Source organism: Simochromis diagramma, unplaced genomic scaffold, assembly GCF_900408965.1.
Source record: "Simochromis diagramma unplaced genomic scaffold, fSimDia1.1 OVJJ01000761.1, whole genome shotgun sequence".
Taxonomy (NCBI): domain Eukaryota; kingdom Metazoa; phylum Chordata; class Actinopteri; order Cichliformes; family Cichlidae; genus Simochromis; species Simochromis diagramma.
The window spans coordinates 121,875-139,009 of NW_024387069.1; the positions used below are offsets into that span (position 1 = coordinate 121,875).

The 17,135-nt window shown below is 42.4% G+C and overlaps 1 protein-coding gene across 19 annotated transcripts in view; it reads left to right on the forward strand.

Annotated features, from left to right (window-relative positions):
* The window catches only part of nfasca (neurofascin homolog (chicken) a), a 118,046-nt gene extending 101,947 nt beyond the window's left edge, over positions 1–16,099 (forward strand). For 8 of the 19 annotated variants that reach the window (XM_040045303.1, XM_040045297.1, XM_040045299.1 and 5 more), the window contains 5 exons: positions 1,359–1,487; positions 3,178–3,213; positions 3,780–3,849; positions 5,381–5,422; positions 12,793–16,099. In XM_040045303.1, coding sequence (XP_039901237.1) covers positions 1,359–1,487; positions 3,178–3,213; positions 3,780–3,849; positions 5,381–5,422; positions 12,793–13,021 — 506 coding nt within the window. In that variant the 3' untranslated portion in view covers positions 13,022–16,099. Of the gene's footprint in view, positions 1–1,358; positions 1,488–3,161; positions 3,214–3,779; positions 3,850–4,798; positions 6,106–12,792 lie in introns of those variants that run through there. The other 11 variants (XM_040045301.1, XM_040045313.1, XM_040045312.1 and 8 more) reach the window with 8 other exon arrangements.
* The last annotated feature ends 1,036 nt before the right edge of the window (positions 16,100–17,135 follow it).

Genomic DNA, 17,135 nt, shown 5'->3' on the forward strand with positions numbered 1-17,135 from the left:
TCTGAAAACAACTCTGGCACTTGTGTTTTGGGTGGTTGATGGGGCTGCAGAGTGCTGTGGTAGCTGTTTTGGTTCAGGGGGCCTCTCACTGTGTACAAGTCACCGACCCTGGATCCACCAAAACAGCCCCTTCAGTAGTCCAGTGTCGGTGTTTCATGGCCCAGACAAGCCTCTTTGTCTCATTCTGACGTCTGGCTTTCTTGCTGCAGCTCGTCCTGTCAAACCTGCAGCTCGAAGTTTCTCTTCACAGCTGAAACTGAGACTTTCTTACTACGACCACGATTAAGCTGCTTGAAGCTGTTGTCCTGTGAGCCGCCGTCACACAGCTGTTAACTCTCAGAAACTCGTCCTCTGATTCAGTCGTGTCTCTGGGTTTGCAGACCTCCTCCTGTCACAGTTTCTGAACCTTTGGCTGAAGGAAGCTGGACTCACTGTCTCTCTGTAGGACAGACCTGCATTTATAAGTGTTATGATGGTCTGTGTCTCTTCCATTGTTAATTTTTGTAGCAACACTCTACTTTCTGGAGTACTGTTCAGCTGATGCTCACGAGAGTACATCAGTGTGTCCCAGCACTGCTTTGTTCAGACAGAGGGGGGAGTAATCCAGAAAAGCTGGAACAGCTGTAGGAAGTACCAGCAGCAGCTTTCAAGGCTTGATCAGCCTCCATTGCTGCAGAACAGATTTAAACTGTTAGCCCATGTTGTCCCTGAAAAAGGCCTTTTCGTATGTGCACATTAGTTTTCAGTTTGGGGTAACCTTTGTTTTTAACCACTTCCCTTTGTACCATTTCGATCTATTCATTGGACTTGGATGACTTGAATTGCAATAAATTACTGGAAAAATCAGGGTGTTCCAAAACTTTTGACCAGTGCGGTATCCTTCTGGTGAATTAAGACTAATGACTAAAACAAACTGTCAGCTCAAGTCCCAAATATGGGACATGAACATGAAGCTGGGATAAATCAAGCACCTGTATAAATGACTGATCTTGGTAGGCTGTTGGTACAGTTTGTCAACCAGCAGAGAAACTCCTCTTGCAGGCTTACACAGTGACTGTGGCAGCTGTGAAACAAAGTCCCTGATTTGTTGGAAAAAAAGTACATTTTTCAGATTAAATCACACAGTGTGTGAATTTTTAGGCAATCACTTGACATGGACAGGATCATGTTCACTGCATCATCCTCATTGTTTTTGGGGAAATGATGACATATTGGTTCTGAGCTGTTGACGTCTGCTGAGCGCTCTGGGATGGGTTAGGGGGTTAACCCTAACCCTCCTCAGATAAATACTAACTCTCTTTGCGTTCTTCTTTCTTGTCCACTGTCTTGTCTTGTTTGTCTCTCTGACACGACTCCAGCCTACATAGACCAGGTAGACATAGCCACGCAGGGCTGGTTCATCGGATTGATGTGCGCCATCGCCCTTATCATCCTGATCCTCCTCATCGTCTGTTTCATCAAGCGGAGTCGTGGAGGAAAGTACCCAGGTAAGCTTCCCACAGCATTCTTATGCAAGTCTATTCTCTTGAGTGAAATCGTGCAGACAGTGGGAAGAAGTGATTATTGAATTTGTGGCGCCACACAGAGACTGAATATTCTTTAATGCCGAGAGGAAGAATATGTCAGTAATGTCACAGTTTATCCAGGTAGTTTCCTTTTATAAGATCAATGGTCTTAATGGTCTTAAGAGTAGTGGGTATTTTAGCCAGTGCTGTCATATGTGGCTACAAGGACATAGTTAGAGCTAGTTACTGATTCCATCTCCCACGCCTCATGCCATTACACGTCTGGGTGGAAGGATGTTGTTGAGGTTTCATCAGCAGAGCATTTTCTGTAGCATCTGGGTTCAAGAAGCAGGTCTGTGTATTGTAGTGAAATGAAACCTTCAACAAACAACAAGCAGTGAGCCTGAAAGGAATCTTTGCTTTGAGCGAATGTAAGCTAGTCTTACTTTGCTGTGTCTGCACCCAGGCAGAGGTCTGTTCTTGCAGCTCCTCTGGTGACCAGGTGACGATGCATCTCATGCAAACATTCAGCGTGTTGAAGGTGCTCTTGTTTCCTGATGGGCCACTAAACTACCACCTTGACTTTTTCCGTCTGTCCACTGAATTCAAGGAATGCCAGTGTGGTGTGAAGCTGTCTGCTTTGACATACAGTCTGTTTTCCCAGGACTGTGGCTGGGCTTGTGTTTCTGTGCTGGTGCCGTCCTAACACAAAGGGATTTCTGAGTAATACAAACAGACACGTGTGTGTAGAAAATAAGAAAACAATACCTGATTGATCTTTTTTTGCTGTGGATTGTAAATATGTGCTCTTCATTGGCTTAAAGTATAAATAAATATTGTTTTATTGAAGCAGCTATGACGAGAGGAAGAACAGACTGCTGCTTATCAAAGGGCGAGTGGCACACTGCGCTGTGAACTCATGTGTTTACCTTTGACAACATCAAAACATGAATCAATATTGTCATGCACTTTTTTAAAGAAAGGAAAGCACACTGGTCTTTTTTATTTAAATATTTCTTTTGATAAGTGAAAATGGGCAGTCATGGTGGGTGGTTTCAGACGGGGTCTCTGGACAAGACAACACGAGGTGACTGAAGTCGTCTTCTTAGATATCTTTCAGCACAGTATGGAGGAAGAGCGGTCAGTTTTCCATTTGTTTCTCACTCTGACCAAGAGATGATGATAAAGATGATTCCTTACATCTAATTTTGGGAAGACGGCTGCCCCGCCTAGAGGTTCAATACTGAGCTTTACAGAACTCATTTGTTTTAAGCAGTTTATGAAAGGAACAACAACAAACCTTTGGAAACAGGAGGAAATGAAGAGGGGTGAATATCTGCTGTGAGGGATTTGTAGGTTTCTCTTTGCACAGCTTGTTGTTGTTAGCAGCCTGTGGAGCCTGCTGGATAGAAAAGCTCCAATAAGAGAGTCACAGCAGGCAGCCTGACTCCAGCTGATCAGTCAGTACAGGGAGGACAGCCAGCTGCTGTGTGCATGAACAAGATGAAAACAGACATGACAAATATGATGATGGAAAACTCAGAATTTAAAATCAGGGTTTAGACGTTTTACAGCATTTAGCTGGATTGCTGTTTTGTGTATTATAACGTAATGGTCATGAATGACTTAAATTAGAGTATTGTTAATGTTTTACAGTTTTTGTAATGTCCAGGTGGTGGCTACACGAGCTGTTTCACAAAGGCTCTGGGTAGGTGCTGACTCAGTGATAAACTAATATAACAGACCAGTGACCAATAACAGAGACTGTCAAGCCTTCAGTCAGGCATGTGGAACTAAAACTAAACGTTTTTAACAAATCTGACCAACTCACAAAGCTTCTGAAGAGGATCAGGGCCACTGGGAAAAAGAAAGAAACCTTTTCCCCAGTGGCCCTGATCCTCTCTCTGCAAACCCAACATAATGCAACTGCTACTAAAACAGGCTTGACTGTCCCTTCACATAAATGCTCTGTGTTCCATGTTCCACTCGGCCTGAAGAAATGTCACTAAATGACTTGAACACATGTGAATACTTGTTTAATTGGCAGCAACTGAACGAAGCCTTTGAGTGAGCTGCTTCATATAGGACATAGCCCACACTCGTTATTCATACACTCTATACACAGTACACAGTGTAAACTTAGTATGTGACAACTGAAAGCAACTAAACCAGCAGATGGGGACTAACTAAATGATTGTATTTTCGACATAAAGCCCTGAAAATCTGTTGAATCGAACAGCTGCAGCCTAACACCTTTGTTGTCTTCCTTGGCAGTGCGAGATAAAAAAGATCTCCCCTTGGACGCGGTGGATCAAAAAGACCAGGATGGATCCTTTGATTACCAGTAAGTATAAATAGCTTGTTCTGCATTACTATTCCTGTTATACGCTCATGTAAAGGTCGTCAGCAGTTATCAGTCACGGTGGTCTGCAGCCCCTTCAGTAATGAACCTGCATATGTACCAACGTTACATAGCCTGAGTTTAAAATTTAAGCAATAAAGAACTGAACCAGAAACACTGCCCTATAAGACCACGAAGCACTGCTGCTTAGAGGAAAGCCAAATGAAATGTTTTTCAACATTTGAATTGAAATGGCAGCTGTGTCCAGCTTCTTTAATTATTACTGTAAAAGGATCAGCCCAATGTTGGTGCCAGTTTCTAAAGGGAGTTCAGTCTGAGTACACCTACAGCTGAACTCTGTGGGGAACAGCATGCACAGGGGTTAGCTCCGTGTTAGCGCCTTTCTGTTGAGGCCAGGGTTAGGGTGAGGCTCCTCCTACTCTGTGACTGATTGATCCTTAAGACTAGAGTGTTTGAAGTGAAGCGTGATGTGTACATAAAGCTGCTCACTATTCTAACAACATACATGTGAATAACTTGTAAACACAAGTTGGTGTTCAGACCACGTCTGGCACATTTTTCTTGCACATTCTCCTTGCTGGTAGTTGGTTCGAATAGAATAGAATAATCCTTTAATTGTCCCACAAGGGGAAATTTGGTTGTAAGTGTAGCTAGTTATGAGTAAAACTTCTGGAACAGCAATAACACAAGTGCAGTAAAGTGTGTGTTGGAGTGTGTGCACTGTGCACATTCAGACACATTCAGACTCTTTGAAGGAGCAGAGTTAGACGATCTCCTGACCCAGCTACACCGTTTATCTAGTTTTGAACGCGTCCGTGTTTCTCTCTGAAGTGCGCACACAAATATATTCAAACTCGATACCATGTACTGTGTAAAGGCTTCTGTGTAATGTCAAGGACATGTGGTAAGTTGCATCTTTTGCTCCTTCCAGGTTCCACTGAGCTCTGTGGCCTCATTCTTCTTCATGACGAATGAACCTGTCCCTTAATTTGCCAACAGTCCCTTTAGACTAAAATCGTTTTAAGTTTAACCTGCTTCCTAAATCTGAAGTGGACGTGTTCTAACTGAGCTGTGTGAGAGGGCATCTTAACTTTCATCACCACAACTTTAACATCAGAATTTCATTTGTGACCCTGGGTCCTAAATGGGTCCATTAAATCACACAAATGAGTCCCACATAACGTTCATAACTGGGCTTTTGCTTAAAATTGTACTTAAAATGACAGCTGCTGTTTTTTGACTCACACTGTGTGTTCAGGGTAACTTCGAGAGGTGCAATGAGCGTTTGACCCCAGCATGCTGTGCTTAATGATGTGTGTTTCCTCCTCCAGAACCTGTGTTTTCTGTCAATGAACAACTCAGGGTCCAGCCCATTCAGCTGTGTGTTTTTACACTAACCCATGCATGCACAATGTGGAACTTGTCTTCTTTCCTTCCTTCCTTCCTTCTTTCCTTCCTTCCTGCCGTCTTATGTGGTTCCTCACATCTTGTCCCTCTCTCTCCCCCAATGCTGAAATGGGTCATCTGTCCCTGACAGGAACGAGAACGAGAACAGGTACTTTGGTTTTCAGCAAAGTCTTTTGGCCTGAGCATGTAGGGGTAAGCGGTGTGAGGGTGGGGGTAAGAACAGGATAAGGTGTAGCATGTTTGGAGACTTGACAACATGCCTGCATTGTTGGCTTTTGGGTCAGCCTGCAAAGAGGCTGCAGTTTAAGTCCACGATGTGAGCAGTAACACTCCATCTGGACTGCATTTAATGTAATATTCAGGAAAAAATGGAAACAGAATTTGTATTTGCTCTGTCAGTTATGACCAGCTGTTCTGCCCAAAACACAACAAAGCTCTGATTCTAGCGGTATCTCAAATTTTAGTAGAAATAAAGTAGGAATGCAGATTTTCCTCTCTGCAAGAAGAGCCTGTCCTTTGTCCCAAACGTCTCCTGGTATTGTCCCCACAGTTTTTAAAAAGAACAGTGCTGCCTGTTAGCAGCAGTAGCTGGAGAGCAGTGCTTCCAGAGAGAGGCCTTTAATGCTACGAGGGCTTCTTTGTGACAGTCCACATGGTCACACGCTCTTGGAGTGTGTACTTTGTTGGTTGTGTTGCTGTGCCACACAGGAAGTGGTTCACAGCTTTGTAACTTCCCATATGGAAAAGGAATAGTAAAAACTTCTATGATTTACTCATGAAAGTGGCCACTTTCTTACTACTTTCATATATTGTTTTAGTAAGTATCCAAAACATACAAGTTTCAATTATATCATTTTTCAAGGGATCTTATATCTGTTTTCACTCTTGTGTGCTTTTCTTACAAGTTTCACACAAGACAGATACAAACTGTATAAGAGTTATAAATATCTTTTCTATGTGGGCATAGACCAGAGTCAGTGGTCAAGCTGCTGTTTGTTCCTAAACGTTGCTCCGCTCCATGGTGACCGATTGAGAAGGTTACCTAGGCAACAGGAACTAAGCGTCCACTACAAAGCAAGGCACAACAAACGACTTTTGATTTTGTACACGGCGTATCTGCCTGTGGATTGGTGGATTGGAGGCTCTTTTGGTTTCTTATCTTTGCCCAGCATGCAGCCACATTGAACTACACTCATTCATTTTATCTACCTTACATTCATGACTGATTTAGAATCGCCAGCTAACCTAGGATGTGTTTTTCTGGACTGTGGGAACAAGCCAGGAATGCAGGCACAAGGAGAACATGCACAGTTTGATATCCTTCTCGGTATAAGGCAACAGATCCAAGCACTCCACCACTTAATTCATGTCTTTATCATGCAAAGAGCAACATTTAAAACAGCCTCTCTTTAAATAAAAAGATGCCAACTCACAGCTAAGTAAATAAAAAGTTCTCTTTTAAATTTACTGCTAATCTACGAGGTTTGTACACTTTCAGCCCTCACAGAGCAGATCTCAATGTTCACTGAGAAAACATTTATATCAAATATAAAGAATTTGGTTTCATTTGGTTGTATGTATTTATATTTTAAATACATAAAAGGTTAGGATTGCCCATTTTAAACAAACTATCATCTTTTTGGTGAATCGAACCAGATGGTTTCAGTGCCTAAACCTAACCAGTGGGTGAAAGTAGCCTGCATGATGTTTCATTTGATTAAAAACAAATGCTGAACTGGACAATGTGGCACCCACTTTACACTGGAAAAATCGCCCCAGTAAAGTTTCCATTAACAGGAATCGAGGCCAAAACCACTTTTGAACCCGGCTGGAAGAAGCATGTTCGTTTCTGCTGTCGTTAAGTTGGGCTTGCTTTTGGAGAGGCGCTTCTCACAGAGGTGGGAAGTACCGAAGCACAAACACTTCCTTAGAATACTCAAGTAACTGTGGTTTACTTGAGTATTTATTTTTCTGACTTTTTGTTTAACACAAATCGCTGCACTTTGTAGTCCTGTCATTTTGTCAAATAGGCTGCGTAAGCATTAAAGTTTTCTTTCTGTGTGCCTTTAAACATCAAACTACTCTCAGCCTAAATGGACGTACAGATAGTCGTATTGGTTTGTCCATTACCAGCACTTATCACACGCAAAGAGAGAAAAGACACCAAAACATGATCGAGGCATAATTTTCACTCGTCTGCTTGGGCGTGGCGGGAACATCAAAGAACGATGTTGTTACTTTTTCCTGCGCTTCTGTTCTACACTGCAGACTTGGAGTACATTCATTCCTTTGTTCCTCTGAAGAGAAGAGGCTTCCTAATCAAGTACCACTGACACATAAGGACGTGTCGGTTACCCTTCAGCCAACATGTCATCATTTAGTTTGAAGGTCTAAGGCTGTCTTCACCAGAAACTGTGCCAAGCAGTAGTGTGGATGACACAACTGTCACTGTGCCATTGGATACTTCGCTCAGTATACATTCATGTTTGATCTGTTCAGCAGGTCACAAACTTGTCAGAATAAAAAATACTTATATTATCATCTTCTACCATCTTTTCCTTCTCAGCTCAGAAAGTGTTGCTTTTTTCCTTCCTGCTTCTTCATTTTTTATTTTTATTTTTTGGCCTTGAATTTGCTTTGGTCATGTTTTTTCTTTCATTTTTTGCTTGTTTTTGTTTGCTAAAATGTATCCACACATACAGGGAGTGCAGAATTATTAAGCAAGTTGTATTTTTGAGGAATAATGTTATTATTGAACAACAACAACCATGTTCTCAATGAACCCAAAAAACTCATTAATATCAAAGCTGAATGTTTTTGGAAGTAGTTTTTAGTTTGTTTTTAGTTTTAGCTATTTTAGGGGGATATCTGTGTGTGCAGGTGACTATTACTGTGCATAATTATTAGGCAACTTAACAAAAAACAAATATATACCCATTTCAATTATTTATTTTTACCAGTGAAACCAATATAACATCTCCACATTCACAAATATACATTTCTGACATTCAAAAACAAAACAAAAACAAATCAGCGACCAATATAGCCACCTTTCTTTGCAAGGACACTCAAAAGCCTGCCATCCATGGATTCTGTCAGTGTTTTGATCTGTTCACCATCAACATTGCGTGCAGCAGCAACCACAGCCTCCCAGACACTGTTCAGAGAGGTGTACTGTTTTCCCTCCTTGTAAATCTCACATTTGATGATGGACCACAGGTTCTCAGTGGGGTCCAAATCAGGTGAACAAGGAGGCCATGTCATTAGTTTTTCTTCTTTTATACCCTTTCTTGCCAGCCACGCTGTGGAGTACTTGGACGCGTGTGATGGAGCATTGTCCTGCATGAAAATCATGTTTTTCTTGAAGGATGCAGACTTCTTCCTGTACCACTGCTTGAAGAAGGTGTCTTCCAGAAACTGGCAGTAGGACTGGGAGTTGAGCTTGACTCCATCCTCAACCCGAAAAGGCCCCACAAGCTCATCTTTGATGATACCAGCCCAAACCAGTACTCCACCTCCACCTTGCTGGCGTCTGAGTCGGACTGGAGCTCTCTGCCCTTTACCAATCCAGCCACGGGCCCATCCATCTGGCCCATCAAGACTCACTCTCATTTCATCAGTCCATAAAACCTTAGAAAAACCAGTCTTGAGATATTTCTTGGCCCAGTCTTGACGTTTCAGCTTGTGTGTCTTGTTCAGTGGTGGTCGTCTTTCAGCCTTTCTTACCTTGGCCATGTCTCTGAGTATTGCACACCTTGTGCTTTTGGGCACTCCAGTGATGTTGCAGCTCTGAAATATGGCCAAACTGGTGGCAAGTGGCATCTTGGCAGCTGCACGCTTGACTTTTCTCAGTTCATGGGCAGTTATTTTGCGCCTTGGTCTTTCCACACGCTTCTTGCGACCCTGTTGACTATTTTGAATGAAACGCTTGATTGTTCGATGATCACGCTTCAGAAGCTTTGCAATTTTGAGACTGCTGCATCCCTCTGCAAGATATCTCACTATTTTTGACTTTTCTGAGCCTGTCAAGTCCTTCTTTTGACCCATTTTGCCAAAGGAAAGGACGTTGCCTAATAATTTTGCACACCTGATATAGGGTGTTGATGTCATTAGACCACACCCCTTCTCATTACAGAGATGCACATCACCTAATATGCTTAATTGGTAGTAGGCTTTCGAGCCTATACAGCTTGGAGTAAGACAACATGCATGAAGAGGATGATGTGGACAAAATACTCATTTGCCTAATAATTCTGCACTCCCTGTATATACACATATACATATATATACATATATAATGCAAATGTCCTTTGGTATGAAGCGTGGCAGTTCTGAGAAGCTACAGTGTAGATTGTGTCCTCTGGGGGTGAGTGTCTGAACACACAAAAGGAGATAAGAACATCTTACCTTTGCATCCTTCAAATGCACTCTTTTTTCTTCTGTCATGCTACTGGTTTAATAACAAGGTTAATGCTAGCGTACAGCTGTGTATAACTATGCATGAAATTCTCCTGCCTGTTAAAAGCTGTTAGGAGACATCAGAGATGAAATCAAGCATGCAATACAGATACTGCCCAGATTTCATTTTTAAATATGGCTACTTTAGCATGCACAGTGTCATAGTTAAAGAACATGTTTGTTTATTTGGGTTTTCAAATTATTTCTGAGAAGATGCTGCCTGGATTACTGTCTGCTGGTGTTAGTGTGTGTGTGTGTGTGTGTGTGTGTGTGTGTGTGTGTGTGTGTGTGTGTGTGTGTGTGTGTGTGTGTGTGTGTGTGACCAGAGCTCATTACCTGAGACCTGCACGACGAAGCTTGTTTGGGGTTTATCTTCAGGGTTAACCTTGGCTTTTCAGTGCTACATAAGCAGTCGGCTACTCCCTGCTCTGTACTACACAGCCTGCTGCAGAGCAGAGATGCTACTGATGAAGAAATGCTCATGAACACTGTGCCACCCTTCCTGCAGATTCCCTCACACAGCAGATAGTGCTGAGCCTTTTTCTTTTTCGGCTGCAAACAATCTTACAAAAATGTTATTGTTGTATGAGCATTAATAGGCTGTATGATCCTACAGGAGGCCTACTGTAGGATCATACATCTTCAACCAGCCCTCATTTCTTTACATTTTGCTTCCACTAGATTTTCTTCCACTGGTCTTAAGTTTTAAAACATCACCTAGTTGACAACCAGTGTTCTGTACATGTAAGAGATAAAGAACCAATATGAAATCCTGTCTTTATTTTAAAGTTTAATATATGTATTTATTTATTTCGAGCCTGTTTTTCCCCATTTCTTTTTACTGAGTCTAGAAAAAATACATCAGAGAGCAACCTGGGGTTGGTATGTTGCCACGATTTGACATGCAGACTGGAGCAGCCAGGGATTAAACCACTAACCCTCCCCATTAGTTGATGACCTGCTCTCCTTGAGCCACAACCAGGAGGTAACTTTTCTAATAAACCATTGTTAAGGAAAGGAAATGGGGAGAAAAGGCTGAGATATGCCAGATTACATGAGACCTGGATTGAAAAGCAGCAGGTTTCTGAGCCTAATTTTGACATTTTTGTCTGAAATTTTCATTAATATGTATGGACGAAGTCAAGAGAGATGTGCAGCAGTGAGCAGGTGCCTGTAAAACATGCAAGAGGCTCTGTCACAGTGTAGGGCTGTATTTCAGCCAGTGGTGATGGGCTCTTCCCAGAAATGATGGAATTATGAACACAGAGAAGTACTTTCAGATTTTAATCAACTATACAGTGACATCTGGAATCTGATTGGCAACAGCTTCATTTTTCAGCATAATGAGCCCAAAGACACGGCCACTGCAGTAAAAGCATAGCTGGATAGAAGACACTGTGGAAGAGTATCAGTGGTGGACTAGTCTCTCCTGGACTTCAGCATGAATTGTGTAGATATGGATCATCTCGACAGAACCAAAGGCAGATAAAGGAGCACTCTCCAGTGTCTTTCAAGAAGCCTGGGAAACCATCCCTGAGGACGACTAAACCCTACAAGACTAACAACTAAACAACTAAGGACTACAGATGGCTTAGGTAACAGAGTTCAGGCTGTGCTGAACAATGGAAGCGGTCATTGACTAGTGTTTGTTTGTACCAACTCTGTTTTCCCCTGTAATTGTGTACTTTTCAGTCATCTTTCCATGTTTCAATAAACTGCTACACCTATTTCCCATTTTTCCCAGCAAAGTGTAAAGAAATGGGGGCAGCTCAGGACCCTTGCACAGTCCTGTGTTTGTACTTGCTGAGCTTCTTTAAAATCTGCTCCTACATTTGAGTTTTGTTTCCATATTTCTTCTTCACTTGTTCTTAGACTGTGAAACAGCATTGGAGCTGAAAGAACAATTCAGTTCAGTTTTATTTATGTAGCACCAAATCACCACAACAGTCAAGTCAAGGCCCTTTAGGTGCTAAGACCGTACAGTCTGACAACGCCCCCCTGTGACCATCGTGGGAAGGAAAAACTATTTTAACAGGAAGAAACTTCGAGCAGAGCCTCAGGGAGGGGGTGGGGTGAGGACAGGGGGGCAGGACGAAAGACACATTGTGGAAGAGACCAAGAGATTAATAATAACTAAAGATTAAATGCAGTAGAGGTGTATAAACATATACTGCAGCATAACTAAGGGAGGATTCAGGGTCACCTGGTCCAGCCCTAACTATATACTTTAGCAAAAAGGAAAGTTTGAAGCCTAATCTTGAAAGTAGAGATAGTGTCTGTCTCCTGAATCCAAACTGGAAGCTGGTTCCACAGAAGAGGGGCCTGAAAACTGAAGGCTCTGCCTCCCATTCTACTTTTAAATACTCTAGGAACAACAAGTAGGCCTGCAGAGCGAGAGCGAAGTGCTCTAATAGGGTGATATGGTACTACAAGGTCATTAAGATAAGATGGGGCCTGATTATTTAAGCTGTGAAGAGAAGATGTTCTCAAAGCTCTCACACATGGATGTGGTGTATGCTGGCTTCGTTGTACATGCCTCTAGTGAAGGACTTGTTGAAGGCAAGCTTAAAGAGCATTAGTGAATAATTTAGTCCTGGTGCAAATATGGGGTAAGTGTTTTTCTAAGAGGGGCATATATGGCAGCAAAATGGGTTGAATCAATACTCCCACTGATACAGTTGGCAGCTTAAGAACTCGAAGGATTGCTGCACTGTCAGACCTTTGGGCAACAATTGCAAACTACATTGATAACTTCAGATAATAGCAGTGTGCTGCACGTGTGCTGTATATTTTCTAAAACAGACCCGGTCTAGTTGGTTGAGGAAAAGATATTCAGCCAACTTATCTGCCAAAACTAAAGAGAAACATCAAAAAACATTAAACTTACAAAAAACATTTGACAAAGAGAAGCTGCCTCTTCTTTACCTGTAATCCCCTACATCTTTACTTTCCCCTTATAGTGTGTTACAGGGTCCTGAAGCTAAACAGGTCCACCTGATGCTATTGTGAGAGCCTGGAGCCGTTTGAGCTTCTAACATTGCTGTTTCATTACCCCTGCAGCAGCGACGAGGACAACAAGCCTCTGCAGGGCAGCCAGACTTCACTGGATGGCAACGTAAAGGAAAGCGACGACAGCCTGGTGGACTACGGCGAGGGAGGAGACGGGCAGTTCAACGAAGACGGTTCTTTCATCGGCCAATACACAGTGAAGAAGGACAAGGACGAGACGGAGGGCAACGAGAGCTCCGAGGCCACTTCGCCTGTGAATGCCATCTACTCGCTGGCATAGCGGCTCAACAGCGCACACGGGGAACTTGGACTCTCTGATTTGTTATGATAGAACCACACACATGATTCTATGAGTATATGAAACACATTACACACAGTGAAAGCAGCAGTGGCACCAGTCTGGAGACTGTCTAGGCTCTCCTCTGCAGGTAACATGGAAAAAGATGCGACCACAAGCCTTTAATTTATTTTTCCAGTTCTAACAATATGGTCCATGGACACATCTGGAGAAAGTGGACGATGCTTGTTTTCCTTTGCGCTCTGCCTGCCCTTTACCCACACAGACTTGAAGTGTGCCTTCGGGAGGCATCAAACGTTCTTTAGAGATTTTTTGGTTTGTGACTCAGCTCTGCTTCCCGATAACCTCCCCCGTGCCCGGCATACCTCTGCGTAACCAAGTAAAGTAGTCACAGAGGTTAAATATACATACACACTCTGGCCACATCCTGTAACATATCAGCTTCTAACCATAGGATGCCGGCAGATATGTTTATCATATTGATATTTAGGCAATGAAAGATTTTAGTTTTTCCACAGCTGATAGAGGAGTCCGTGAAACTTAACGAATGCTGTATAAAGTCCTGGCACACATTTTAGTGCCCTGCAAATCTATGCACTATCACCTCCTTCATACCATTTTTGGTTCCATCTGGTTAGTAAAAGTACACATTGTGGGCTTCTTTTTAGCAGGTTCAGTCCCAAGGTGGTTTGCCTTGAACTTTGTTGCAGGCATGCATCTGTTCCCTCTTATCCTGTGTTGCAGTTGTTCAAAATGCTTTTGCTGGGAAAAGCTGTTTCATGCTTTGTGCTCAGTTACAGTATGTGGTTAATTAAACCCAACGTTGTTCTGAAGCATGGTAATAAACTTAGTGCGAGAGAAATGTGATAGGTTCGCTCGAGAAACACCAGCACACTAAAAAACAGTGAATTCCCTAATTAGCATGTGGGCTTGTGCTACATTCATGTCTAGCTGACAGGGTTCGAGGGCAATGGTTCCCACACTAATATGGGAATCATCGCCATCATGTTGTTGGAATATGGGAAAAACTGCAAAAGGAAGAAGTTTGAATTCAGTGTCTCCTGCTGTGAACGTAATCGTGAAAGACACTGGAAATGTCCAGTCTGCTATCCAAAGACAGTTTAGTCTGTGAACTCGAGGAGGTGTGGATCAAACTGCCAACCTCGCAGTTATTGGATGAGCTCATCAAAGCACAAGATGACTGGTCAGTCACAGTCCTGGATCAATATTCTTCTGATATTGCAGGACAACTGTGAGGCTCCTTAATTCTGTTGTCTTTGTTAAAGAGTTACATCCAATCAGGTAAACTGGCAGTTTTGAAAGTGTGTTTTAGAACCAGGCCAAATGTATGGTGGTCACACAGGGACATATTTCAACTGAAAGAAAATATTCTTCTGCCCCTCTTTAGCACTGCGAGTGTCAGGTTAGCATCTTCGTTTTGTCTCCTGGGTCATGAATGTAGCACCAGAAGTCATGATCCATAAGCCGTGTCCACACTAACCTTTGTGCGTCCAGCTTCACTCCGGCTGTGCAGACATCAGTACCACACACTGTATACAATGACCTCCAGTACTCACTGTTACTGGAACAGCCACACGTGTTGATCTGAAAGAGTCCACATAGATACGTTCAATTATTTTATTTTTTGCCTTGAGGTGCTTTATATTGCAAGCTACAACATGGGCAAGCGAAGGCCAACAATCACATGATGTAGATAAGGTGCATCCTAATCAGTGAGGTAAGTGCACTGCACTCTGTGTAGCCTGACCCCACCTGCACAGAGGGACCTCTTTGGATCTTTATGAACTTGATCCGTTTCTTATCGCTCCAAAAAGACACAATTACAAAACACTGCTACATGATACAAATGATTTAAAGAATGAAAAGTACAATTCACAGCCACAAATGAAAGTTATCTGCTTCATTTGATGTTTTTGAGGTTCACTCATGCTGTAGTTACTGAAGCTACTATTAACCCCTGAGTGCTACATCAAACAGGCGGACATTTGGAATATTTATTTGGTATTTATTACATGATGTGGAAAGCATTAATATATTAGTTCTTAATTTAATTCACTTCATTTTTATGTACAACTGAGCCAAACTACCGATGGCTACAGAATAAAGTTATTGTTCATCGTGAGAGGCATCAACACACAACTGTATGTTCAACATATTTTTCTAGCAGCTACGTTTTCTGCTGTACTGACGTCTCTGTCCATCCTTATACTCATGTTGTATTACTGTTACTCTGTGTTGTTGTTCAGACTTAAGTAGCATAACCTTTCCATCATTCTGAGAATGAATTGATGTGTGTTCATTATTGCAGATTATTTGGTATTTATTTTGTACATCAGAGTCCTGAAAGAAAATCCTACCTTTGTAAATATTGAAGACTTGACCCCCACCCGCCCAATGAGTCACAAATCTGCATCCACCAAGCAGCTGTAGTGCTGCACCTTTGTTATGTAGCTTGGATTAATCTTTGCACTCTGAGGAAGAGTCATCCCTTTGCGTTGTCATATACGGACTGTGGCAAGCCTTCTCAGGTGATGGCTTGGTTTGTGTTGTGAAAGAGAAACATGTTCGATTCTATTGTGTTCAAAGTAACAGCTCCTGCAGCGTACTACCTGAGTTACACAAACTACTACAAGACCTGAGAACATGAATTTCCTGAGGTCCCCTCCTTGTCTCAGATAGAGGCTGGATACACAGGCATGACATGTGTCTCATTACAGGGGTCAACAACTTTGACCCCTGTAATGTATTCCACTTTGTTTGTTGGTCTTTGTTCCCCATTACAACTCTTCTCAGGTGCTCTTTGTCAACTTGTAAATCTGCATATCCACAAAAACCTTGGTAAGAAGTCTTAAACTGGGGAAAATCATTCATTTTCTGAACTTCCTCTTTATTAATGTGTCCTAGTGTGAGACTGCCAATAAACTGTAGCCCCAAACCTGACATGTGTTTCAAACGATCCACAGCAAACAGGTACAATGTGATATCAGACCACATCAAAATAAAACTTCCACAATCCTCAGCTGATACACTTACACTGCAGAATGAAACGGTTTTACTAGTTTTGATCTCTGTAACAAAGACCAAAGGGATGTTTGTTATGATGATATATAATCAACACTAAGCGTTCGGTAAAACTAACATTTAAACGGCGTGTTCTCTTCTGTCTAGAATCCGTTGACAGCTCTCTCTCGAGCACTGTACAGATGAACCTTGGCAGTGTTAATACAATGGCATTAGTAGCAAATAAACACAGGTGAGCACAGGTGAGCTACTCTGTAATCTTACCTTCAAAATGTTCTAAAGTCACTGCAGGACTTTAATCGTCCTGAAGTGAAAACATGTTCCCTTCTGTTCAGAGTTGGACGAGCTGCCTGCTAATGGCTGTAGTCTTGTAGAAGAGGCAAGCCTTTCTAATTCAGTCAGTTTGATTTGTTAAAGCAAACTCAATACTTCATGTGTACACTAAAGGACACGTGAAGGACACTAAAGGAGTAAAACTCCTCAATCATTTCATGCAATGGGAAACCCTTTAATCTTCCTGTGAGATGTTTGCCTGCATACTGTATGCAAAAACACTGAATGAGACTAGACAACCACAAAGCCAGGCAGAGCAGCATCCACATCTATTGGAGATAAAGAATCTGAATTTCAGGAGTGGGACATGCCTCCAAACATGCTCCTTCTGGTTCTTTTCTACATATGACTCCCCCACTTCTGGTTTTCATGCCCCACCCTCACCTCTTCACTTCTCATCAGTACACAGATCTGCCATGGAAACAGGGCATGTATTTTTGGACTTTGGGAATAGGGGAGTATTTGTATTCTTTTAATAATTTACCTTGAGTGTTTTTGCCAGGCTGTCTCTATCCCCATCTGTGCTACATCCAAGTGTTATAATGCTACAGTTATCCTTCTTGTGATGTAGCACAATGCCACTTGAAATTGATTGAAGTTACCTGCTTAGCAGGGCGCCAGGTTAAAAACAATTGTAGAGGATTTTCATGAAACACATGCGACAGACGGATTGGGGCTGCAGCTGCAGTAATGCGGACGCTGCACCGGTCCGTCTTGGTGA